Source organism: Oncorhynchus masou, chromosome 8, assembly GCF_036934945.1.
Source record: "Oncorhynchus masou masou isolate Uvic2021 chromosome 8, UVic_Omas_1.1, whole genome shotgun sequence".
Classification (NCBI taxonomy): Eukaryota; Metazoa; Chordata; class Actinopteri; order Salmoniformes; family Salmonidae; genus Oncorhynchus; species Oncorhynchus masou.
Genome location: NC_088219.1, coordinates 18,591,572 through 18,619,496, shown reverse-complemented (window position 1 = coordinate 18,619,496; position 27,925 = coordinate 18,591,572). Strand labels below are relative to the sequence as shown.

The 27,925-nt window shown below is 42.0% G+C and overlaps 1 protein-coding gene across 8 annotated transcripts; it reads right to left on the bottom strand.

Annotated features, from left to right (window-relative positions):
- Positions 1–911: 911 nt before the first annotated feature.
- Positions 912–27,542, bottom strand: LOC135544307 (serine/threonine-protein kinase MARK2-like). Of its 8 annotated transcripts, none has more exons than XM_064971813.1 (20): positions 27,426–27,542; positions 26,148–27,326; positions 15,152–15,325; positions 14,662–14,715; positions 14,232–14,280; positions 13,720–13,785; positions 13,438–13,508; positions 13,261–13,317; positions 12,854–13,090; positions 12,628–12,747; positions 12,344–12,479; positions 10,978–11,090; positions 10,749–10,884; positions 10,463–10,614; positions 10,283–10,371; positions 7,468–7,602; positions 5,953–6,216; positions 5,209–5,235; positions 2,747–2,782; positions 912–2,388 (listed from the first exon to the last, which is right to left on the bottom strand). In XM_064971813.1, the coding sequence occupies exons 2-20, from the start codon at positions 26,205–26,207 to the stop codon at positions 1,953–1,955; spliced, it is 2,412 nt and encodes an 803-aa protein (XP_064827885.1). In that variant the 5' UTR covers positions 26,208–27,326; positions 27,426–27,542; the 3' UTR covers positions 912–1,952. The 8 variants fall into 8 exon arrangements, with proteins under 8 accessions (XP_064827885.1, XP_064827887.1, XP_064827888.1 ...); XM_064971815.1 differs by having other exon boundaries at positions 12,380–12,479; positions 27,426–27,541; XM_064971816.1 differs by lacking the exon at positions 2,747–2,782.
- Between the last annotated feature and the right edge of the window lie 383 nt (positions 27,543–27,925).

Below are 27,925 nucleotides of genomic sequence, written 5' to 3'. Positions count from 1 at the left end.
CCTTTTTTCTCCAAACATAATGATGGTCATTGTGGCCAAACAGTTCTATTTTTGTTTCATCAGGCCTGAGGACATTTCTCCAAAAAATATGATCTTTGTCCCCATGTGCAGTTGCAAACTGTAGCCTGGCTTTTTTTAATGGTGGTTTTGGAGCAGTGGCTTCTTCCTTGCTGAGTGGCCTTTCAGGTCATGTTGATATAGGACTCGTTTTACTGTGGATATAGATATTTTTATACCCATTTCCTCCAGCATCTTCATAAGGTCCTTCGCTGTTGTTCTGAGATTGATTTACACTTTTCTCACCAAAGTACGTTCGTCTCCAGGAGACAGAACGCATCTCCTTCCTGAGTGGTATGACGGCTGTGGTCCCATGGTGTTTATACTTGCGTACTATTTGAACAGATGAACGTGGTACCTTCAGGCGTTTGGAAATTGATCCCAAGGATGAACCAGACTTGTGGAGGTCTACCATTTTTTTCTGAGGTCTTTGCTGATTTCCCCATGATGTCAAGCAAAGGAGGCACTGAGGTTGAAGGTAGGCCTTGAAATACATCCACAGGAACACCTCCAATTGACTCAAATGATGTCAATTAGCCTATCAGAAGCTTCTAAAGCCATACCATAATTTTCTGGAATTTTCCAAGCTGTTTAAAGGCACAGTCAACTTAGTGTATGTAAACTTATGACCCACTGGAATTGTGATACAGTGAATTTATAAGTGAAATAATCTGTCTGTTAACAATTGTTGGAAAAATTACTTGTGTCATGCACAAAGTAGATGTCCTAACCGACTTGCCAAAACTATAGTTTGTGCACAAGAAATGTGTGGAGTGGTTGAAAAATGAGTTAATGTAAACTTCCGACTTCAACTGTATATAAAACAGATTAAACAACTGAAGAGCACAAGCAAATAAATCATCCAACTTTGTTTATTCTTAATAACAATATTAATAATTATTTTCTCCAGAGAAAGGCAAGGGAACTCAGACATTCCAGTGCAGCACATTGAAACCAACCAGCAACTCTTAATTACATTACAATCCACCAATAATTATCAATTGGCCCTTAATTAGTTCATCAGATAAATTACTCCTGCTGTAGAAAAACAAAAACTAATTGAAGGGGCTTGGGGTAAAGGGTGGTGAATGCTCGCAATCAGAGCAAAGAGGTAAATCCAGTCTGCACTTCCACTTTACCATCAAGTAAGACATTGTGCTGTGATGTAAAAATGGCTTTCTGAACCACTACACTGAAGCAGAAACCTTGTGCAGCCTTCTTTAGCTGATCAGAATCAGAACATGATGCGAAATCCAATTTACATTGTAGTGAATATGCGTTGTACATTCAGAGTGTCAAACTGCAGGTCTCTTCATCTGTTCAAAACAGACAGTTGAAAGTAGGGGCAAGATGCAGTAACATGGTGTGTAGACCGTTTGTTCTTGGTGCAGGATAATGGAGAGAGAAGGGCCTGAGGGTTACAGCTGGCTGAGTCCAGGGCTATTTTGGGCAACAAAAATATATATAATTAAACCCACAATCAGTTCATTGCTTTATAACTAATTTCCTTTCATATTTTCCATCAATGAATTCCTTTTGGAAAAAGAGGATTGTGAGGTTTAAGGTAGAAACAAAACTGTCTTAGAAGACAACAGAGAAGTCAGAGGGATAGAAAGAGGGATAGAAAACCCAAACGAAAAGAACACCCCCTCAAGAAAATTAACAATCCCCTTAAAAGGTCTATACACGCAACCTCCCCTAAACTCTTTGCACCCCCCCAACCCAAAAGTCTCTCCATGCTCCTTTGTCACCCTCTCAACTCAGTTCTGTGTCAAAGTTTAGCCTCTCTGCCTGCGTTCTCTGCCTGCGTTCTCTGCCTGCGTTCTCTGCCTCAGTCTGTCTCCTTCCACCAGCCGACTCCTTGTTATCATCATCATCACTACTCATCCACAAGCTCAAAGTTTGAGCTCATTGGCAACCTTGGAAGCGATGTTCTTGAAGGCGATGGACGTGCCAGAAATGCGCTTAAAGCGAACCCCGTTGAGGGAGAGGCGGGGCAGCTTGCAAACCTCCATCTCCCACTGGACAAAGTCGTCACAGGCGGGATTCCCAGACACGCACAGCAGCATGTAGCGCTCCCGCAGCTCATACTCGCAGCTGTTGGAGTCCAAAACCTTCCGGATCTCCTTCATCATCTCATTGGGCTCCATGGAGGAGGTGGTCTTCATGCTCCAGGTGAAGCGCAGCGAGCGGGGCTTGTGGTCCTTGGAGGTCAGGCTTGAAGTCGGGGTGCTGGGTACCGTAGAGGTGGAGGACAGGAAGTCCTTGTTCTCGTCTCCTACAGAGCCCAGAGTGACCTTCTCCAGCTTCTCAGCGGTGGTCAGCATGGGTCTGAGTTTGCAAAGAAAGTAGGAAAAGACAGTAATATAATAAAAAGGAAGGAGCGAAACAGAATGGGGAGACAGACAAAACAGGAATCTTATGGGCTGGTTAACAATGCATTCAATCACAGGGGGAACCAAAGAGCATGAACATGAAAAGCTTCACTAAGCTGCAGAATACATGTCTCCTGTTATTAAAATATCTTGCATTGTCAAAATTGAATGAGCTATGAGATCACAATCATGCTATTCTTTACACCACCTTAATTAATGAATGTAATGATTATTTGATTTAAATAAAAATATATATATATAAATAAAAAATTAAATCAACAGATTGATCAAATGTTCACTATTGTATTCCTCACCTGCTGGCCTCATCTCGACCCTCTCCCTCATATGGGCTCCGCAAAAAAAATTGGCACAAGTTTAGTCTCCCAAAATTCCAATTAGGCTATTACCAGGTTAGGATAAACACTACCAACTCCCATGGCAACCCCTGCACCTTCCACTTCCAGATTCTATAGTATATTTCTTAGAAACATGCTGCACATATCCATAGATTTACTTCATGTGAGCGCCACTAATTTTTTTTTTTTTGGGGGGGGGGGGGCTATGAGAGAATAACTAGGTACCTCTACAAATTCAAATGTGTTTTTGGTCAACTCCCCACCGCAAAGTGGATACACAATCCATGGAAACTGTTGTTTAGCATACAACTGGAATGAAAGGACAGAGATCACATCTTTGTTATGTTAACACATCCCATCACCACCATATAATAACCCTCTTCTCAAACTCCCACAGCAAGGCATCAAAAACAACAAAGGAACAGTGTCTGTCAGATGCATATGCAGGCATTCTGCAGACCTGTTCTCAGTTTCTCAAGGTGCCCAACATCCTTAAGTCTGCACCCACAACAATAAGACTTAAATACATGCACCCCTTGATGCACATTGTTGTAAACGTCAAAACTTTCAATCTTCACTTATTTTCTGATTGAATGGACATCTTGGTCGCTGAGAAAATCACGTCTCTAATGACTCTGCAGTCAACTCACTCAAAATAGAAAAACTAAATCTAAAAAAGACAAAGTATTAGCGGATAAGCCATGGTTAAAAAAAGATGAAAAAGAAATTGCAGAACGTTGCTGAAAATAAGGTTGTTAAAAGCACAAACTGCAGTGCAGCCTGGACAGTGGTCTGGTATCAGACTAGAGAAAGAAAGGCAGGAGATATCCCCCCAAAAATATGACAGCGATGCTACATTGCCAACAAACACTTCACTGCCCCCCCTCTTCCACAAGGCTTGGGCAGTATACCACAGACCGGGGTGTTTAGAAATAGACACAGGATGGTTTTTCAATACCATTGAAAATATTTTAAAATATAAAATAAAAAATGTCTATCCTGCAAATAGTTCAGGACTGAGACCAAGTCACTATTATTAGTCACAAGCAAGTCTCAAGGTCCAAGTCTCAAGTCGGGTCAAGTCCAGGTCGTGAGTTGAAAAATATATATATAAACACACAGGCAATAACTTGTCTATTAAGGCTACAACACATTTTGATTATGTAATAATATATTTTAACAAAAAATTCCAAATGCAAGCTTCATAAGTAAATTATCAAAATGAAATGCTAGGGCGGGCCACCTAAGCATTTTTTTTCAGGTTACCAAAATGTATCTTCAGGATGAAAAATTTCAAATCTTTGAAAAGATGAATGGACCTAAATATATTTTTTTATAATGTAATCTTTGAGAACTAACGATCCCCAAAATAAAAGCTAGACATTTGGGAAGAATTGAAAATTCCCAAAACATTGAATTTAGTAATATAGATTATTATGTTTGTGCAAAATAACAGCATTAGCCATGGCAAAATGCATAGAATTGCAGGAAAATAGCTGTAAACGGCTACTTTTTCTCAGCTCCATGGGAGAAGATGTAGAATTGGAGGATGTCTTTATAAAATAAAATAGCTCTACAACGGCAAGATGGGAGGGGGGGGGCATTAATAATTTGGCCGCGCCGACGGTCAGACCGCGCCCCCTGCCATGCCCCGTCACCCCCTTTTTCATCCAGAAAAAAACCCTGCTATGACTCCATGCTTTGGCATATGACACAGAGTACAAGGAGTGGAATGTTAGCGAAACAGACTGGTACCATTTATCTGTGCTCTAAGTTCTCTGTACACTGGGCAGCACGGCCACAGGCTGGGCAGCACGGCCACAGGCTGGGCAGCACGGCCACAGGCTGGGCAGCACGGCCACAGGCTGGGCAGCACGGCCACAGGCTGGGCAGCACGGCCACAGGCTGGGCAGCACGGCCACAGGCTGGGCAGCACGGCCACAGGCTGGGCAGCACGGCCACAGGCTGGGCAGCACGGCCACAGGCTGGGCAGCACGGCCACAGGCTGGGCAGCACGGCCACAGGCTGGGCAGCACGGCCACAGGCTGGGCAGCACGGCCACAGGCTGGGCAGCACGGCCACAGGCTGGGCAGCACAGTGTTTTCTATTGACTTGGCCAAGGACCCACAGGATGACATTTGATAACACTAACGGAGTCAAAAAGGAAACAGGGATGCGAGAAATAAGGGAGGAGTATCATTCACTGAGGGATGAAGAGAGCCGAGCAGCAGACGAGGGTGAATCAGGCGATGGCGAGAGCAGGGCGCGTTAGTATAAATGGGCAAATGGTTAAAAAAATAAGTAGAAAAAAATTCATGAAAAGGGTCATGATACATAAAATGATAGCCTTACAGAGGATAGATAGGACAGAACACAAGGTAATAGTTGACAGAATCAAGTGTGTGGTTATTTTTGCCTACCTTCTGGGGAATCTGAATGTGAGATTTCTACAACAAAGGGGAGGGGGAAGAAAAAAAAAAACGTATGTACACAAACGTGCGCAAAACAAACCACAGCCAATCTGTTCTACATGTCATGTGCATGTCAGTCAACTCAAATACAGGAATACTCCCCCGGTGTCCCTCAGGAGGTGAGCTGCTTGGGCAAAACAGGTGGTCACAAAATGGCTGTTATTGTAGCCTGACATTACCATAGTATTCAGGATGTTCGGGGCAGAGCAGTTACATGAACAATGGACTCAGATTAGGATTAACATTAGCACTGGATGGGAAACATGCATGCCAATTATGACGTTATATTTACTTAGTTTTAATTCCTGGTGTTGTACAATTTATCATTAAACAATTAAACTATAGTAGGATATTCCGAATTGTATTTCAAGGTACACTCACACAGTAACTTCCCTACCTGCTTCAACTATGTGCTAACTGACCATAGCCACAGAAATATGACCTGTTTCAAACCAACTTAACCTGAAAGAGGGGAGTACTTGTAGTCAAGCGCATTTCGTGCACAAAAAAACCCATCACACAGACACACAAATGCTAATAAAACAGTCCAAAGGTCACGCTGCACAAACATGAACACCTAACTTTAATTCACTAAGCCGTTCAACACCAGGATGTGATCAGCATATCATTGGATTCAACACTAGTCATCTTCCCCATCACACATCTCAGATGCCCATTCCCCCATTTGCTCACCTGCGCACAAATTTAGAAGTGAACTTTCTGAAGATACCAGTGCCCCCGGCTCTTCGGGCTTGGCTGTTCCCGTAGGAGAGGGAAGGTGATGATGGGGGACCATTATAAGTGGAGGTATGTTGGTCCCGTGACGCCCTCTGCTGGCCGGCACTGAAAGTGCTTCGGCTGGTCACATTTCTGGGGAAGTTGGAACGGTCTGTCGCCGTGGAACTGCCGATGTTGTGGGCAGAAGGAGACGCCACCGGTACTCTCTGAGGGGCGGTGCTGTTTTGATAGTTTTGTGAGTAGGAAGAGGAGAGACAATTATGTATTTCATTATGATCATGCACATCAAAAGTTTCAACTGCTTTAGCCATTTCCCACAAAGAACTTCTGATAACTTTAGTTTACTCTGAAGCGCAGTAAGGTTTAGTGATTGAAATGCATACCATTTCTATACAAATGCCAGTTGTAAGGAAGCCTGATTAAGCCGTTGGCAAAAGCAATGTGTAAAAGCCATATTTCTATTGGTCTACAACATGCACCCCAAATGTGGTGCCATCCACTCAGCAAAATTCACCAGGACTGAAGTCAGTAAAATAACATCTTACAGCCTTGTGACCCACCACGGGCAGCAGGTATAAACCATACTTAGAATGTGAGGCCAGTGAAGCCTTGTTGAGTGTTAAATCATAGGCACACAGCATGAATCACACAATTAGCATGGCACATTGGGATCAGCCAACAGGACAAGGATGGCTGCAGCATCACAACAAAGAGGGAAGTATGGAGAAGGGTCATGGAGCTGTGATACCGTTGATTTATGTCATGGACCACACACATGATCATATTGGCAGAGGTTATAACACCCTTTCAAATAGCTTCCACAATATGAGCTGTGACTATTCAGTGATAATGGATTACACATAAACCAATTGACATGTGAAGGACATCCCAGCATTATAGCTAGTTGATGAGTTAATTTTTTTTTTATACAAAATTGAACAATGTGCATGGCCCACGAGATGTCAAGTTGTGTTTGGGAACAGGGAGTTGCAGAACGTATTAAAGGAGATTACATGACATGCACACACCAGCCAGGAGCTGAAAGGGTTCAGGCTCACTGCAGCCAAAAACATAACGGCACCGGATGGGCCAAGATAAAATTGTGATGGTGTGTGACGTGTAACTGAGGGTTTTGCAGGATCTGGCTTTCTATTGGAAGATTAGTGATAGGACTGGTTGGACAAGGACAGTGGTGGTGGTGGGGAGAAAGATATTTCACAAAGAGGCAGGGTGCTTGTGTTTCAGGGGGTGGTGGAAAGTGACAGAGAAAAGTGGGTTGCCTTTTCAACAGCAATATTGCTACTCTTTTAATCCCTACAGCTGATCTTTTAATACCAATTTGTTCCCGATGTTGGACACAATGCTGAGAACTGCAACCAGGAACCATCTAACCCAAAACCTTTCATATTCACTCTACTCTCCCTCCTGCAGAGTGGCTGTCCTTGTGTTCCACTCCCTGGTGCCACTTGCCTGGGCCGGTGTGCATGGATGTCTGGGGGGCTGGGGTGAGCAGAGGTGGACAAGGACTTGTGATGTCGGGGGTGGGAGGAGGAGAGTACGGCAGCTGCCGAGGCTGTGGAGGCACGGGACCCTGGGGTGGTCAGGCTGAGGGAGAGAAATGAATAAACCCAGTGCCGACCGTCCCCGTGAGGGGTGGAAGAGAGCCATGGGGTAACAAAGGTTAGAACTGGGGAGGAAGCAGGGACACTGAGGGGGGATGAAACCACACTGATGCACATTATCACAGACAACACAGCACCTCAAATAATGCAGATTTGTATTGATGACTAAACATATCAGCCTCAGTGTTTCCCCTAAGATTTGTTTTTCAGCCACGGTTGTAGATGTAGTTTTAAAGCTAGTTTCCTGTAATTCAACACATTTTGTAATGGCTTATGCCGCGTTCTAATGCTATCTGAGTGACTCAAACATAAAATCAATGGAGGCCCCCATGCCATGACATTTCTGGAATTCTCCCCGACTGTCTAGTTTATATTTTGGTGGATGTTACTTCTCAAACATGATTTTATTTAAACTATATATATAGCTGCATTATCTTTTCTATACTGAACAAAAATAAACTCAACATGCCACAGTTTTAAAGATTTTACTGAGTTATAGTTCATATAGGGAAATCAGTCAATTGAAATAAATTCATTAGGAACTAATCTATAGATTTCACATGACTGCGAACACAGATATGCATTGGTCACAGATACTTTAAAACAATATATATTAATAGGTAGGGGCAGGGATCCGAAAACCAGTCCGTATCTGGTGACCACCTCACGCAGCGCGACATCTCCTTCACATAGAGTTGATCAGGCTGTTGATTGTGGCCTATGGAATGTTGTCCCACTCCTCTTCAATGGCTGTGCAAAGTTGCTGGCTATTGGCGGGACCTGGAACATGCTGTACACATGAATCCAGAGCAACCCAAACATGGGCAATGGGTGACATGTCTGCTGAGTATGCAGACTAACTGGGACATTGTCAGCTTCCAGGAATGGTGTACAGATCCTTGCAACATGGGGCAGTGCATTATCATTCGGAAACGTGATGGCGGCGGATGAATGGCACGACACTGGGCCTCGGGATTGTGTAACGGTATCTCTGTGCATTCAAATTGCCATTGATAAAATGAAATTGTGTTCATTGTCCGTAGCTTATGCCTGCTCATACCATAACCCACCATGGGGAAATCTGTTCACAACGTTGACAAACCGCTCGCCCACACGATGCCATACACGTGGTCTGCGGTTACGAGGCTGGTTGGGCATACTGCCAAATTCTCTAAAATGACGTTGAGGCGGCTTATGTTAGAGAACATTCAATTCTCTGGCAGCAGCTCTGGTGGACATTCCTACCGTCAGCATGCCAATTGCATGCTCCCTCAAAATATGAGACATGTTGTTTGACAAAATTGCACATTTTACAGTAGCCTTATTGTCCCCAGCAAAGGTGCACCTGTGTAATGATCATGCTGTTTAACCAGCTTCTTGATATGCCACACCTGCCAGGTGGATGGATTATCTTGGCAAAGGAGAAATGCTCACTAACAGGGATGTAAACATTTATGCACCGAATTAGAAAAATAAGCTTTTGGGGCGTATGAAACATTTCTGGCATATTTGATTTCAGCTCATGAAACATACAACCAATGTTTTATATGTTGCGTTTATATTTTTGTTCAGTACTTTATATCTGGTTTTAGTCGTTTTATGTTTAGACTGAAAACATTTTACCAACCCCCCTTTTTTTGCAAGGCGGCAACGATTTAGAAGCAGCGTCCCGCAGCTTCTAAATGAATATAGGGGAAACACTGAGCTTTCATTAGGGGAGTTTAATGACAGACTGCATTATTTCTGGGAAGCATCACACCCAAAAGAATCTTGCTGCAAAGGAAGTGCTGGAAATTGAGGGAGAAACTGTCAGGACAGAACACAAGTTTGGGGAAAGGAAAAACTGCTTAAAAATGAAACAAAAAAATGGTCAAATGGCTGTTGTGTCAGGAGAATGTGTGCTAGTGACTTGTTCTACCAGTAGCACTACAGCTGACCACTGTCTGTTTGCCCTCCAATCATCTTTTTATAGCAAACATGTCTGAGTCACTGCTGCTCCCCCTCGATCCCCAACAGAACGTGTTCTTTAAACACTTCCCCCCTGCATTTTTCCCTTTTTGTGCCTGGAAGTAACCTGCATACAAGAGCAGCCAGCGTCACAAATCCCAGATTAAGGAGTGGGTTAATTATCAGGGTCTGATTATCAGGGTCAATGTGTTTAATACTGTTAAGTGTCAGAGTGTCTGAGGCCCCTGATTCTGCACCTAAACCTGGCTTTCTACTCTGCTGTATTCTAAACATTTCAGTGAAGGATATGGTAATAAAATGGTAAAATATTAAATAATTGTTAGCAAACTGATCTTGCCATGATTGTGTGAGCTAGAGTTCAAAGATATTATTATTGTTGGGAGTTGATTACAGATGCCGTGTATTACTGTGTGAGTGAGTAAGCTGGCCTTGAGTACATTCTAAGTCCTTCATAAAATGTTGCAAATGACACTAATACATTCTAGAAAAATGTCAAATCTCTGCTCTGGTGTGAATGTGTGACTATGTACACTCCATCTCATGGTGGGAAGCTGCTAGCTGCTGTGTTTGATTGTCGGCTGACCAGTGCTTGCCAACACTGCCATCTAGACACGCGACTAGCTCCAAAAAGAGAGCTCCACAGCCATGTGAGTGTGTCTGTGTATGCCTGTGGCTGCAAAGGTGCTTGTGTGTACCTGTCCTTTCCATTCTGGACCCCAAGTGTGGCCCTCTCAGGGACCGGGGAGTTCCGACTGCGACTCGTACCAGTGGACAGGATGCTGTTCTGTATGACCCATTGAGGAGATGTTAGGTACAGTAGTGTACATGCCATCAATCCTAGAGTGGCAGGCATGCCGAACGGTAAGTCTACTCACGGTGGAGGGGGTTGGGGTGCTCCTCTTACGATCTGCTGTGGCTAAAGGACTGGGAGGGACTTTAGTGGAGCTGCCAGTGCCTGAACCTTTCCTCCCATAATCCTCTGCTGTCTGCTTGTTGTCGCCCTGGGAACGCTTGGAAGCAGAAGAACCTGGGAAGAAGAACGAGACAGACAACAGAAAGAAAGGGTGGGACAGAGACGCAAAGAATGAGAATCAAATAAGACTATATATCAAAAACAGTTTAACATTTGCAGTACCCTCGTCAACCCAAACAGCTTCCTACCTGCATCTGTTGCTCTCCGGGGCTTCAGATTGGATGAGGTACTGCGCTGTACCTTGTGAGAAGGAGATTGGGCATTGCTGTTTGTGAGGTCACTTCCTGGGCGGGATTTCATTGACAGACTGATACATTCGTCCATCTGAGAGGGAAGAGGAGGGGTGGTCATCAATATTACCATGGCAGGAGTAGGCCACGGTTCACTCCTACAGATGTGAGTGTATACACTTTGTACCTCTGTGTTCCTGTAATCCAGTAATAGATATGTGGCCATGACTTCATTGTATTTTTGGTTGACAAGAGAGTCCTGGATCTCCTCTGCAGAGTAGCCCATCTGCAACATGATATCTGGACAGAATGGATAAAATGTCAGCCTTACAACCACATCAAGGACAGAAGTACATTACACACACATGCATTGTAGACAGGGGCATATCAGAGACTACTTAACACAAGTCTAACATACTAAAAAGCAACAGGTCAATAGTTCTCTAAAACACAGACAGGCGCATTGTTATATGGACAAAACAGTTCTATTGTACAGGCATATCATTTAATAAAACGGAAGGCAGCAAACAGGGACAGACGTTAACAAAAAGTCTAGCATTTAGTTTGACTAAACATGTAGGCACATGCCAACACAGCAACGGGCACGTTACGTAACAGAGACTAACGCTCAATTCCATTTTTAAGTGCATGATCACGCTGGAAATAGAATGCATGAGTGAATGAGAGAAAACTGACGGGCCCGCAAGTGTCAAATTAGAAAGCAAGTCTTTTTTTCTAATGTCTACGTGGAGAAAATGCTGGTAAAATGAGTGGGTCGTTTGTAGAAAAGGAATTAGAGGAACTGTTATGATCTTTCATATGCTAAGTAGTCTAAAGATGTAGTTTAAAATGTACTGGGATGTAAGCTACAGTTTGCCAGTCAAATAGGCTACATATTTGAAAACTATTGCAGCCTACATGTATTGATTTCAATCATAGGCATTTAGCCTAAGCAAACCACAGCTGGAAAACTCAAGGACTCCGATATCAAGAGAACTGTTTATGTAGAAAGAACGAGACTTAATTGTTTATAAACGGCTCAGGTTTATTAGCTACAACATCCTGGTGAAGCTAGCAAAACAACATCTGTTAACCCTAGGTATGGTGGCTCCTGTAGGACATAAGGTGAGTCAAAAGGAACTTGCAACAATAACTTGAGGCTACAGAGCGAAAAAAAAAAAAAATTTTTTTTTTTTTATAATATATATATATATATATATATATATATATATATATATATATATATATATATATATATATATATAAAAAAAAAATATATATATATATACACCACATATATATATATATATATATATATATATTTTTTAACGGATTTTCATGACAATTATGTCAGCATACGCTACGCAGTATATGTGAATCGACCATTCACTACTCTCGCACGCTGTCTCTCAGCTAAGACAGCACGTAAAATAAGACTGAAAAGATTCAGCACCTTCAGATAAAGGAGCCCTCCCCCAATTAGTGTGTCCTCTAAACCCCACCCCAGTAACCCATCTGCTGCAACCAGCTCATCCACCAGACACCTGCCCCACCTCTCTTCCACCCCCCCGCTCGGTCGGGGTTCTGACCTGTCCTCTTGGGGTCCTTATAGTCTGGCTGGGGCTCGATGAAGGGCTTCAGCTCCTCCTCCTCATGGCCTACATTCATCCAGCGGTCCTTCATGATCTGCTGCTGGACACAAGCAGAGAGAAGAGGGAGGACAGAGATGTAGGGTTGATGGAAGATGGGGAAAAAAAGCACTAACAGTAGCGTTATAGTCATCTACACAGTGTATGCAGTAGAGGAAGTAGCAGTGACGAGATGAGGTACTATTAACCTCCAGGCTGCCCCTCTTGGTTGGGTTGAGAATGAGGAACTTCTTGAGCAGGTTCTCGCAGTCTGTGGACATGTAGAAGGGAATCCTATACTTCCCCCGCAAAACCCGTTCACGCAGCTCCTAAAGGGAAGACAAGCACAAAAGACAAGGATAAAAGGTAGCTAGGTATTCAAGAACATTACTTGTTTTCCATGTATCCCTTCCTCTTTCACAGTTCCCTGCTCACCTTGAGGTTCTGCCCGTCGAAGGGCAGAGAGCCGCTGACCAGGGTGTAGAGGATGACCCCCAGGCTCCAGACGTCCACCTCGGGCCCGTCGTACTTCTTCCCTTGGAACAGCTCCGGAGCAGCGTAGGGTGGGGAGCCACAGAACGTGTCCAGCTTGTTCCCCATGGTGAACTCATTGCTGAAACCAAAGTCTGCAATCTTGATGTTCATGTCAGCATCTAGGAGTAGGTTCTCTGCCTGGAGAAAGAGTATGTTAATTATTGATACAAGCTTCTGTAACATTCCTTTAAAAACATATCCAACATCATACCTCATAATGTAATGATCTTGATCTGTCACTTTGAATTGGATCCATAAATCTCTCCATCTGCACACAAAAAACACCTGCCACATTTGTCTATCCTCACCTTTAAGTCTCTGTGTACAATGCACTTCTGGTGGCAGTACTGTACCGCTGAAACTATCTGTAGCAAGAGAAGGAGCAACAGCTAGGATGACAATTCCCTTTTAAACCGTATTGTCAATAACATTGTCAAAACGGTGTCAAAAAACAGAAAAGAAACCAGCAGACAAAAGGGTCTCACCTGTCTAAATTTGGCTCTGGCCTCCTTCTCCTTCATTCTCCCGTGAGCAACAAGGTAATCAAACACCTCACCTGGCGGGATAGAGACAGAATGTAGGGGAGTGTTGAAGGAACAAAAAAGCAGTGGAGACACAAAAGAGGATGAAAAGACAAGTGTGTGGAACAGAGTGCATGTGAATAGAGTGAGACCGAACTGGGACTTAGCATTGATGTTATTACGGAGGCTGAGAACAGAATTTCAGATTGAGTGGTGTGTTGAAAGGAGTGCCGTGTCTTTACTCACCTCCACTGGCATACTCCATGATCAAGTACAGTGTCTTCTCAGTCTCAATAACTTCAAATAACTTAACTACAGAGAAAAGAGCGGAAAGTTCAATCCAATCAAGACAACACTAAGGCTGGACGATATGGCCAAAATATCATATCATGGTATTTGTTAAAAAATGGACAGTATTTTTTTATGGAGAGAGAGGGGGAGAGTGATGACTCAAGTAGTGAAGTAAACTATAAAAATGGAAGTTACACACAACATACCACATTTAACAAACATTCAAATAACGTTATAGAAGGTAAAATAAAAACCCAAACCGGTCCGTGCATCAATATTGTTAAAATACGGTACACCGCCCAGCCCTAGACAACACCCATCACAACATAGCTGTCAATTTCTTAGTGTTGGCTCAATATACTCAAAGGCATCTGCACAAGAATAAGCAGGCAGAACACAAACATGTTTCTGTCAATTGGTTGGGGATTGATGAGAATCTTAAAAAGAGAGGGCAGCACAAAGCTCACCGATATTTGGATGATTCAGCAACTTCATGATCCTCACTTCACGAAACAGCTATGGACCGGAGAAGAAATAAGCCATTAACAGAGGATCAATCAGTTTATATCAGTTTATATCAAACAAAGTCAGTTTATTCTATATAATTTTTACTCGTATACTCCAAAACTATATCTATGCGCACTGTGTGAGAGTCTTCATGCATATACTGTATATACTGAGGACAGTACTGGCACCACACCCAAACCATCACCACAGGAAGTACTTGGGTCTAATTTCCTGTAATTACCGCCATATCCTGCCCTAAGCCCTTAGGGAGCAAATGCCATCTTCATTGATTTCAATCATTATTTTTTCTATTTAAGAAATAAAAACACACTATCCGAAAACACAAATAAAAACCACATGACATTACACACAGCATCTACTTGCACTCACCTTTTGGAGACTGGAAGAGTTAAGTTGAGTTTTGTCAATGATTTTCACAGCCACCTTTAGGGGGAAAAAACCCATGTTAAGACATGAGTAGAAGCGCAGACTTAGGATGAACCACCCATCAGTGGAAAGAGCTGGATGAAGACTTCCCCCCACTCTACTGCACTCTGTTTTGTTTATACATGTGCTGCCCCACTCACAGCAACCACATCACATGGCACAGTATTAGCATATTAAAGAACTAGCAGTTACATGTTCACAATCCACTGATCCATACTCAAGAGATCAGAATGTTAGGGATATGGGTCAAGTGAAGTAAGATCCTGCACTGCCAACATTGGGCACACAATGATAAAACCACATCCAATTTGTAAGTCGCTCTGGATAAGAGCGTCTGCTAAATGACTTAAATGTTAAATGTAACAAAGGATCAAACATCACAGTCAGTAAATCCAGTGCTTGGACTTGTTTTGATCTCATGGTTTGTCCTCACCTCTTTCCCTGTGAGGACATGCCGGGCCAGTTTGACCTTGGCAAAGTTGCCCTTGCCAATGGTCTTTAGCAGTCGGTAGTTGCCAATGTGTGGCTGCTCGTCTGCCGTCGTGGGGACAGAATTCCGGCACCTCGGCATATTGGCACGCCCGCCTGCCTTGGACTCAGAGGGAGACTGAAAGAGGGGAACAAAGCATTCTCTTAGGCATACGCAACACCTCACTCACAAATCCAGACAATGATTTTCAGAATCCCATTAAAGGCGAAGGAGCTTTGGACATAAAGAATACCTCAGAAACACAACTGTGAGCATTACTTGATACTGGCCAATTATGTTGATCTGTCAATCTACATAGTCACCCCAGCTCCTCGCTAATGAGGCTTTTCCTGACACTGAGGGTATTGGTCTCTGCTTGCAGCTCAAATCCACACTGACAAGAGGGAGAGAAAGTGTGAATAGGGAATGACAAGTGACTCACAAGAAGATGAAAGAGCAGACGGAACAGAAGGAAGAGGGTGGGGGCTGATTGGGGGAGTAAAGGAGAGTAGGAGGAAAAAAGGTGAAGGGTCCCATATGCATGTGGGCAAAAGGGGTAGTTAAGAGTGCGGGAGCCCCGGAAAACAAGGAAGAGAAAGTGACCGGGGGGGTTACATGTCTCTGCATTCACAAACACTGAATTGTACCCCATTTGCACACTCCCTCCCCCTCTGTATGACTGACATGTATGATAAGATTGTTACTTTGTGAGCATATGTAAGAGGACAGAAAAGCTATTGTTGACATGGCACAGTTCTATGTTGTGTGTGGTTTGTTCCACATGGACCTTAATTTCCATGTTCAAGTCTGGGCCAGAGGCGTCTCTACTATTCTGCAATTTTACAATTAGAAAATAGGACAGATTCTTCTTAAGACCACAGGATTATTAATAAATTGACAGTTGACAAACAGAAGTCCAGTTCTGCTCCTCTCTAGTGGTCATATTCCAAGAGAAAACAAAAAGCAGGGGAAGGACCATGAGACAAATACAGTACGTCACATTTCCTAACAAGCCATGCTCTTATCTCCCTGTAATAAATAAAACAGCACTCCACATAAAAATAAATATATATGGAAAACAAAATGCACCAATATCCGCAATTAAAAGATGTGCCGGCTTTGTAAATGTTATATTATGTAACGCCTGTGTGTCTGTGTCGTGGCCCTCCCCAGCCAGTTTTCATAGAGGGATAAAGCAGAAGCTTGTTGAAAGTCTGCCGGTAGAACCAGCAAAGACTAACGAGCCAGAAGACATCTGTCACCTAAACGCTCCCTCACACACACACACACACACACACACACACACACATAAAAGCAGACTCTGGCATAAAAACGCATGAGGAAGTGCCTCATCACCTCAATGGCTACATACAGAGCAGAACAGGGTAAACCAGACTACCATACAACAACTGGCAGTGTGGTGACCTCGTTTTCATTTTGTATTGGCACTGGCAGACATGGTTTAGCCATCAGTGGGCTTGTTGTGTAAGGGACAGGGACCAAGTGTCTACTGTACAATGTTTATGTCAAAGAGGTATCTTGCACCCAACTGATCTGCAAAGGAGCTCTGCAGTTACTGAGAGCGTGTCAGCAATGCAGTCTGCAGTCCTCACAAACACAGCTTTGACCTTCAGCACAGTAGCCAGCACTTCAATCACACTCGCCGAGGTTGGCACACACTGGGACACAGATAGAAGCACATTCAAAAACAGGCACATTGACAAAGATCAAACAAACATGCATAAATAAAAAGACATGTTCACAAATACAACATATCATACAGACAAGACCGGACAGAGAGCAATGCAGACATACCGTCAGTCATGGGAAGCTCAGCTCCAGGGCTGACTGACAGCGAGAGACAGAGACAGGCTGAGGAGAGAGCAGCCAGGAGGAGCCTGAGAGACTGGAGAGTCTCATCACATATACATTATAGCCCCATGTCTCTCTGTTCAGATCATGATCAGCCTCAGGTGGAGAGAGGGGCATGACAAGAACCACAAACACTTGAAGATGGCACATTTGAAATTCATCTCTCTACAGAGCCGGTAGCATTAGAGCTAAACCTCACTGATCAGTGGGCTACCATTCTGTCAAAAGACTCATTCAACAATATGCACAAAACATCTATACATGCAAAAGTAGTTGACCTGTTATTTTTATGCTTGAATTGGGACTTGGACTCCATCAAGTGCTAACAGTAGTATAAGTACTGACCAGACAGCTGGGTCGTTCCACCTCAAAAAGCACAAGAGTATTGACACATACCATCTGTGTTCTCAAATTGTTTCTATTATTAGAAAGAGATAAGATTGTCATTCCTGCAACATTATTTTGTTGAAATATAATTTAAATTTAATTAATTAACGTAATTGAATACACCCCAATCAGCTATTTTAATTTATAGGATTCTTATAATAATGAATAAATAGTGCCCAACATCCGATTTGGACCAAACTTTTATTTCTAACAATGAGTTAGACATGAGGAATCCAAATAAATATCCAAAAGCCACCCACGGACCCCCATGCCAATCCCACCCCAACAATGAGTTTATAGTATCAGTTCTCTGTTTGACTAGTATAGAACTTTGTTTCTTCATCCTATGTAATGTATTCTCAGTGATTTGTGATTTTTTTTCTGTTCAGAGAAAGTCATTGAAGTTGTTGGATTTACATCCCATTGTACATCCTGATATTACCAAGTTCTGACCACTATATGGTGCAGTTCCTGCTATTAGTTCATATTTTTAAGAATCTCCCACCTTCATTGTTAAAGGGATAGTTCACCCAAATTACTTTTTTTTAAATCCTGTAAGCTGTCTATGGACCAGAGGGGTATCCTACGAAGCCGTTTTGAGGAGTTAACTAGATAACTTTGGTCAACTGAGTTCGACTTGGGATATCCGGTCATTCGAAAGTTGCTCACCTTTCAGCCAGGTAAATTTCTATGGCAACGAATCCTTCAGAACTACCCTGCTCCAGAGAAGGCTAACTCACAGTTAACTCCACTTACCCGAAATGAAATGAGAGCCACAAGTTGAGGACCAATTAAATCAGATCCCCCCCCACCCCCCTTGCAAATACTGCGTCATTATCCTCTTCATTTGAGGAAGGCTGATTAAATATTTTATTGATGAATTTTGTTGTGTTAAATTACATTAGACATTTAGTAATGACAGACTGCATTAAAATTCACACAGTAACACTTTTGTATGACTTAAATTATTTTATCAATAGGAGTTGGGAAAATGGTGCTTGTGGTTGTGCATTGATAAGCACACCAGTGTCAGCATTAACGACAAGTAATAAAATAAACACTGCACTTTAAAAGCCTATTTCACACCATAGCCTGCTGAATTAGCAAGCTAACTTTTCTGGAATGTGAAGCTAACTAAAGCTGGTTAGCTTTAGAAAACCCAGAGTCGATCTAGCTTGATCCCTGGCAGGGATTCCGTTACGAAAATGCGGTGCCGGACATTTGACCAGCAGGCCTTTTACGTTTACCGGACCCATATGCATTGGGTACGTAACCTGATCAGGGATTCCACCCAGTGCTCAGAATGACAGAAATCACATTAGGATTATGGTCATTCGTCTTAACAAAACATGCAATGGCGTGTGTCCTTACCGAATTCCAAAGGGTAATTTAAAGATGTTATGATAACTGTCAACATTTAATTTCTCAGCCAACAGGACAAGTACCAAACAGCAAAATCACTAGCCTAAATTAATCTACTATCCCTCATAGTAGAAAAGTTTACCTATTCTATCGGTCAGCTTGTCCTTCTGAGCGAGATATAAAGTCACCCATTCCAAACAGACTCTGGGACAGCAGTGGAATGATTGAATGTGGGATCTTTCAACCAGTTGGCCTAGGCTACATCCAAAAAAAACAAACCACAATGTTTAGCTTAAAAAGTTAACATTTCTTCACATTAAAAACACAGCATGGAACACAAGGCAGTAAGCTACGCACAAATGTTCATTCCATAATGCAATTAATGGGAAAACACATGTCAAAAGCGCACCACACGTGCAAGTGGTTTCATGAGACAGATGAAAATATACATTAGAAATTGAGAAAGAGAGGAGATCGAAAGATGCAACGATTAACATTGGTTGCTAATATGATTAGGAGTGTGCTTTTGGCTACTGGACAATGAAAGACAGTTGATTTGAAAACCAATAGAATGACAGAAATAGGCTACTGGTTTCAATGGCATATGGAAGACTAAAAATTATTGCCTGCACTTTTGTTTGGATTATGGCTAAGCCACTTTGAAGCAAGTTAAGACATGCCTCAATGTGAAGTAAAACGTTCAAGTTTCAAACAATTAAGTACACGTTTTCAAAATGCACACTGGCTCCAGCTCATCGCAAAGTGGTGTGAGAGACACTGTAGCCTGCCTACTTACCTATGCACTTGAATTGCAAATGGGAAGCATACTTTAAAGGTTGAGAACAAAAATAACAGCTAATCTTAGCCATCAAAACTGTTTAACACGCAATTGCATTTAAAATGTTGCACAATGATTGGGCTTATAAAAGCACGTTTCACTCCAGCTGCAACAAACGCGCTGTGTGATGAGCTGTAACAGCAGTTCTGGCGCTACATAAACAACTTGTTCCGGACAAAAGCTGGCTACTACCGGCTAATGGAAACCCTGCCCTCTGGAATGACAGCAACCAATGCTTTGGTTTTTGTTTACTTGGCTACTGTTTCAAATGCTAACTTTTTAACATGCTTGTCAAGTATACAATGCCAAGTCAATGGTACCGATATTTGCATTTTCACGCTTCATGACCAAATTATCCAAACAGTGGCTCGGTAAACAAAACATGGGCTGCTGTCATACCTGGTCCATAAACTGCTTACAGGGTAAGAAACCAATATGTAAATGGAGTAATTTGGGTGTACTATCCCTTTAACAATGGGCAGGGCTCTTAAAAAGAAATCGCCTTATAGCAGGAACACCACCATCTAGTGGACAGAACCTGGTCATATCAGGATGGGACATAACCCCAACTTCAATGAAAAAAAAAAAATATTAGATAAGATGAAGAAACAATACTTGCCAAACATAGATAACTTACTATATACTCATTGTTGGGGTGGGATTGGCATGTGGTGTGAGGGGTCCGTGGATTCCTCATGTCTTACTCATTGTTCAAAATAAAGTTTGTTCCAAATGGAATGTTAGGTAGGCTACGATAATTATTGGATATTATATGAATCCTATAAATTAAAATGGCCAATTTGGGTGCAATCAATTAGCTTAATTTCTCAAATCAAAATATATTTCAAGAAAATACTGCTTTCAGAATGCTTATCTTATGTTTCTAACTACAGAAACAATTTCAGAACTATCTGAGATGGTGGGTGTCATGGCTTGCTGAAATGAATGACCCAGCTACCATTCAGCTTTAGGATCCTTGTCAGTTACTCTATGAAGAGACACTTCATCCATGCTCTACGACACTGGTGTGGACAAAAGTTCAGATTCCCCCTGATCAATCAGGCTACAAATTCTGTCAAAAGAATCATCCACACATGGAAAAAAACATCCACATAGTAGAAGGTAAACTTTTTTGCCTCTACATTAATGCTTGCAGTGGGACTTGTGTACTCCATGGTTGACAGTAGCATTAGCACTGACCAGCCTGCTACCATTCAGTAGGTTTCAGAACATTGTCACTTCCTCGATAAAGAAAGATGTCAGCCATGCTCTATGATGAAGGTGTAGACAGAGTTCAGAGTTAAAAATGTCAAATAAAATTTTATTAGTCACATACACATATTTAGCAGATGTAGTGAAATGCTTGTGTTCCTAGCTCCAACAGAGAAGTGGTATCTAAAAACGATTCACAACAATACAGGTCTGTGTCCCCCTCGTTACAGACTTCAAAGCATAAAGGGGTGTTGAGTTGATGGCTTGGATAGATGACCAAGAACAGGGACACAGGGGGCCATGAGGTCTCAGGCTAAAATAGGACAGATACATGCGGCACGCACAGCCAGGCTCTCCAGTCAGAAAACACCTGTCCGTTCCAATGCTGAAGACAAAGTAGGTTTGGTTAATTTGAGGAAATATTGTAATTACACCCCCCCAAAAGAAAAAAAGACGAGGTCAGGCTCCTAGTGCAGATGAGACATGTCTGGGTTTGTCTGAGGGAGCAGTAGCCCTGGTGAGAAAAGGAAGGGGAGGGAGCAGCCCGATGGACAAGCGCTGATATGCTCAGACAGCTGTGCCCTAGAATCAAAAGAAAAAGGGGATGAAATGAGAGAGGGAAAGAGATAAGAGAAAAAAGAGGGAAGGTCAAGGATTCCCCATGACTAAAGAGAAAACAGGAAGTATAACTTGGTGGAGTTAAGGTTTGTTGTAGTTGCGCAACAAATGAGCAAATCAGTGTAGTCTCTCTGTACCACACCCTTTATAAAACCACAAAAAACCTTTACCTTGTGTCAAATCACCTAATGCACTTCCTTCTCCCTCTTACTCACACACAGACAAACAAGATGAATGTGCTCAGTAACTAGTACTGTAGTAACTCCTACCAGAATTTAACCTGAAAACCTTGACAGGATGAACACAAGGGTCCAACTAATCCAACTATCAGAATTAATCCATCAGTAATTCCAATGCAATCTGTGTGAAATCATAGACCCATGAACTGGCTCTACCCATCTCCCTTGGCAACCAATCTCCATAGCCCAGCTTAACCCATGTATCGCCTTAGCCTTGCAGTCGCTTTACATATTGAGTTGACTGTACGATTCAATCACTAAGACCGCACTCAACAGGCTGTATAAGGTCATAAGCAAACAAGAGAATGCTCGCTCAGAAGCGGTGCTCCTATTTGCCAAGGAATTTAATGCAGGAAAACTTAAATCCGTTTTAACGAATTCTACCAGCATGCCACATGTGCAACCAGAGGGGAGAGGGGAAGAGACTTTTTTTTTTTTTATAATAAACTCTACCACCTTTATTCCACACAGAGACAATTACAAAGCTCTCCCTCCATTCGGCTTCATCAATAAGTAAATATCCCAACCAGAAGCCATGGATTACAGGCAACATCCGCACTGAGCTAAAGGCTAGAGCTGCTGCTTTCAAGGAGTGGGACAGTAATCAGGATGCTTATAAGAAATCCCACCATGCCCTCCGACGAACCATCAAACAGGCAAAAAGTCAATACAGAATTAAGCTTGAATCTTACTACACCGGTTCTGATGCTCGCCGGACGTACCAGGGCTTGCAAACTATTACAGATTACGAAGGGAAAACTTTTTACGCTGCTGCTACTCACTGTTTATTATCTATGTCTATGCAGTCACCTTTAACCCTACCTACATGTACATATTACCTCGACTAACCTGTACACCTGCACATTTACTGGGTACCGGTAACCACCTGTAATATAGCCCGGTTATTATTTTATTGTGTTACTTTTCTTATTACCTTTTAGCAAAAATGTTCTTACTTAAAAAAAAAATTCTGCATTGGTGCCTAAGAGCTTGTAAGTAAGCACTTCACGGTAGAATATCTGTTGTATTCGGCATATGACAAATAAAATTTGACCCTCTAAAACGTGGCCTGCTGCCACAACTGCACTCATGTTCTTTTACACTTCATTACATTCAACAATTGAGAACATGAGTTGTAGAAATGTGCAAGTTTGCTATGAGAAATTGATAAAATGCTTTAGTGTTGCTAAGATCAGATGGAATAGTGCTTCTCTGACAAAGTAGTTGTGCTGTGGTAGTGTTTCCATGGCAACCTACTGCCTAAAGTACCCAGATAATGTTGACTCATCCTATACTCGTATGTGTCCAAATCATAAAATTGGAGAGAAAAATAAAAAAAAAACACTTCAAGAACCAAACCTCAAAACAGACCATTTCAAAAATACTTGCTTTCCTCAGCGGATGATGTCATCCTCCTGAGGAGGATGAGCTGGCCAATCAACAGTATACTCGCATTCATATTTTTTTATGACCAGTATATGCCCACACCATCCTATTTTTGGGGTACACCCATACCATTCAAACACAGAAAAGCTGTTTAACATACTTGGCCTACTTACCATTTTTTGGAATGAAAACTATTTAGCTCATATTGTAATTAATTATAGGTCATATTTCCCCCCCAAAAAAATCTGTTAACAACGGACAGTTACTTTAAACCTATCCCTTACTCTGCCTCCCCAACCTTCTCATATACACAGAAACACACTCACTTCAGCCTGGCTGTCCCCTCACGTCTCTCACTCTCATCAAAATACTTAGAGCAAAGCATTCAATTCAGACTGAGCAATGCACAGTGAAACAAGCACACAAACACACTTTTAGAGCATCAGGAACCATAGTTCTATAACACATTTCACAGCAACTATCTGGTTTATGCAACAATACAAATATAGGCCTAAACAAGTAAACATATCATTATTCTCTTTTTTTATAAATAAGCCTACTAGATAATTAGAAAGTGGGTGTCCACGCTGTATCCTGGTTTAAATTCAGAATTATTTTAGCAAATGTTATGCTACCCTTCAAAATGAAAACTATTTCTTGCCTGCTCCAAGAAAGAAGAAGAAAGGATAAACAAAGTAAGACTGGCAGGGAGAGGAAGAAGAACTGGTAAATAAAGGAGGTGTGTGAGCCAGCTTGTCAGTTATCTGGGTATTAATATCACACCATGGTTATTTCCAGTCAGGGTAGAGGCAGCAAGAACCACAAATAGACACCAACTGAGCTCTCCCTCCAGTCACCTCTTCTCCATACTCTACTACTGTACACTTCTGTCAGAAGCATTTAACTCAGAAACATGACAGTAAAAACATCCTGAAATCAAAACGCATGGCATAGTGGAACTATGGGGGAGAGAAATGTTAATTTTCTATCCACTGGGGCTCTGGTATTGTCAATTCTAGGACAATACATTAAAAGGGAAACTTCAGGATTTTGGCAATGAAGATCTTTAATCTACATCCCCAGAGTCAAATGAACTTGTGGATACCATTTGTATATTTCTGCGTGCAGTTTTAAAGAATGATGCTAACTAGCGTTAGTGCAATTACTAGAAATGTATGGTAACTTCTAGCATGCTAGTAGATACCATAGACTTCCAGTCATTGTGCTAATGCTAGTTAGCATTGGCTCAAAACTACCTCCAAGTTCCTTTATACTGGATGCAGAAACATAAAAATTGTATCCATAAGTTCATCCGACTGTGGGGAAGTAGATAAAGGGCTTCATTGCCAAAATCCCAAAAGTATCCCTTTAACAAGGAATCGTAAATGTAAATATACTTAGCTACTAAAACCTGTCAACTTTTTCCTCAGAAAACAGCACAAGCTACAAAGCTGAGAAATAAAAGAAATACTGATGAATCCTTTCAGACAAGAAACCGAATCTACATTTCAAACAAAGCTGGAAGTGTTGACACGCTTTTAAAAATCATCCCACCACCCTCATCCAACACCATCCCACCCCCTCCTATGTGAGCTATTAATACCTACAAGTATATGAGAGTGTGGTTAGGACATGACAAAGACCAGAGAGAAACCAAGATCACTAGGGGAATGGCTGGTAAAAACAAAGCCACTGTTACATAAACCACATAGGCCTATTGAACTGAATTTGTAAAAACCTACAACCAAATGGAGAACTATTCTCTTCATCTTTCATTGATGATCAATCATGAACATGATAATGACATATCCAGAATGAGAAACACACAGGGAAACGTGTGCATACAAATAATGCTAATACGGACAAAATGAAGAAAAGGAGCACTCCCCTCAGCCTCCACACAACTCCTACACACCCAGCTCAACTGGAAATGCTGGTTTGAACAAACCGAGAAACTGGGGTAGGAAGAACCGAGATTCGCCATTTGGGCCCAGATCAACAGCAGTCTGTAGTCAAACAAGCTGGGCAGGGCATGGCTAAACCTTGCCAACTCCTTGCTTCAGACAAATTCAGTGGCTAACAAACCTTGGAATTAGTAGCCTGTGTAAGTTAGGGAATTTTCACCACAATGACCACTATGGGATGCGTCAGCATCTCTGCTACCCATGTATAAGTATCAGCAATTTGTGATTTGTACAGACAATTGTCAGAATTTCATTAAATGACTAAAACACTAATCTCACTAGAGAACCAGTTTTCACTGCAAGCAAATGTGTTCAGGACTGAGTGGCTCCTCAAATAAGCTGAAGTCCGGTGTCCTCTACTTACACCTGATGTGAGCTATTCCTACTAAAGTATATTTGGAATGCCATCAGACAATTTGTATGATGGAATGCCCATCATACAAGTGGCAATAGCTAGTTGGGCCAACAACTTCGCAAACTGACAGTGGATATTCTGTTTTAAGACAGTCAGTCAAACAATGTGGGCAATAAGAGTATTAAGATTCGAGATAACATATATTAAATGTTAGAGATGACATCATCTTTGCTCTTGTTGACAAAATGACAAGAAGACATGGGAAAGAAGACATGGGAAAGTGAGTTTGAAAATCATTGGCATTTCCTACCGAGATGTGTTATCCAATTCCATAAAACTCACAGCAACTAAAATGTGTCTATGGTTACAATTTGTCCTAGCCCTCAAAGTTACCTGCCTAAAAGTTAAGAGGGCTCTGATCATAATTAGCTATCTAGTTATAAAAAGCCTTAGATTCTACTGCATGACCTCCTATCCACATAACTACAATGTGTAATTAGCTACCTATAAATATAACGTTAGATAGCTGGGGCCTTGGAAAAATAAAATGTTTTTTTGTGGTTTAGGTTGGCTATAGTTTGGATGCCAACCGCTGTTAAACCCCATCGATGAAGTATAAGTTGGATATAGTATTTCTGGCTACGGTTGGATAAATTGACTAGCTGGATCTCTGAACTGGCCTACCGCCATTACATTAGCTGCCATCTAGCTTCTGCAGTTGGCTTACCTGGTTTGAAGAATGTTCAATTGTTAATAATGCCGTCCTGGTTACTGTCCGGGTTGACATCTTACATTTCCGGGGGGGGGGGGTAACAACTTTACAGAATCTCAAAACTCGATGTTCATCTGTCCTCTGTTTGTTTTGGGGGGCTATCTCGTTTCTTTAGCTAACGTTAGCTAGCTAGCTAACTTATCAAAACGTTTCTCATAAGTACCCTTGTCTGGCGGCTAGCTGGCTACGTGTCGAAGGCGTAAACTAGCTAGCTAGTTAGCAAGCTAAAGTTCTAGCTAGCTAACTAGCTAGCTAACCTACTAGCTTAAGTAGTTAATCGTCAGTAAAAAAAATAGCTACCTATCAATAATATGTAAGTAGAGTTAAAAGCAAAGTTCTCGATTCACACGTATCTGAATAAAGTAACGTTATCACTGCATTCACAAGCTAGCTACAGTACCTAGCTACGTTAACGTTACATTGGTGCGCCTATTCCACTCTCTGGATGTACAAAAGTGCTTCGCCAATAACACCGAGCTGTGCAGTGGGTACGATGAGCTGTCAAGTTATAGGGCTCTGTTAGTTAACGTTAAAGCGTTACCCAACGCGAGGTTTGTTCCTACAAGTACGTTATACGGTAAAATCTAGTCCGGGATTAGCAAACTTTTTCGGCCACACCGATATATAGCAACAACCCGAACGTCCTCTTTGGATGAAGGAAAGTCAAACGCTAGTTACATAGCATGAACTATAATAAACAGTCAACCCTCAGCTGTAATGCGAATGAAAACAACATAATAGTTGACAATGCAGCTTGCTGATGTTAGCTAGCGTAGGCTAGTTTCTCTTCACTGCACAGGTAAGAATCCGCGAGTTTAACGAGTAAAACAACCAGCGCAACGTCCTGTGTTTTTCCTGACCAGCTAGCAACTAATGTTAGCTTTCTAGCTCTCCCGTCCGTCTTTAGCATTGCTAATAAAATGTGAAATAGGTTGAAGCTAGCTATCTACACTAGCATGTTTCAAGATTAAAATAGCTAGATACAGCGAATAGTAATCAAGTTGATTCAGAGTTTGTCCCCCCCGCTCTATTTGAGTATGATTGCTGCTGGGTCGCCGAATCTCGGGCGGACAAGAATTGGAGTTTAGCCCAGGTTTCGACGGCGTCTGCTCTGATTATTTTACAGCCGGCCACCTAAAAACAAACAATCCTGCGTTAATAAATCAAATACTATAGCTAGCCTACACATTTTCCGCAATATCAGATAGGTGTAAGCAATATGGTGGAGCCTACCAGATGGCTAGATGGAGTTTACGTTTTACACTCATCCGATGATTCTTTCAGATCTACTATAATGTCTGGATGTCACGAAAGAGATGCCTGGTTTGACTTCATGTTGGACTAGCCACAAGTTTTATGTTAATCTATTTCTACACTAGAAGTAGTGGGTTCATATCAATAGTCTTAAGTGAAACCCTTTCCTCGTTTCCTCAGTCATGTTTTCTGTCACCTCCTTCACTACTTGTATATAAAAAAGACATTGTCTTACGAATTTTTTTCACATCAGTGTGGATGAAGTAAATGAGAGGAGAAAATTAAACGAACAAGAAAGCATTAGCCTGGGTACCAGTCTGTTTATGCTAACATTCCTCCCCTTACTCCATGTGTTATATGCCAAACTATTCCAATATATACTGTGTAGACTAACCTACTCCTATAATGTCCAAGGCCTTTTTCATTACAATATGTTATGTTCAGAGGTAAACTGGCTCTGGAAGCCAAAACAGTCCCAT

Coding starts and splice junctions, on each gene's coding strand:
- LOC135544307 (XM_064971813.1), bottom strand. CDS start 26,207: ATGTCAACCCGGACAGTAACCAGGACGGCATTATTAACAATTGAACAT. Junction 11,091..12,343: donor AGCGGGGGGGTGGAAGAGAG/GTGGGGCAGGTG, acceptor CATTCTGTCCAG/ATATCATGTTGCAGATGGGC. Junction 10,885..10,977: donor TGGATTACAGGAACACAGAG/GTACAAAGTGTA, acceptor CTTCCCTCTCAG/ATGGACGAATGTATCAGTCT.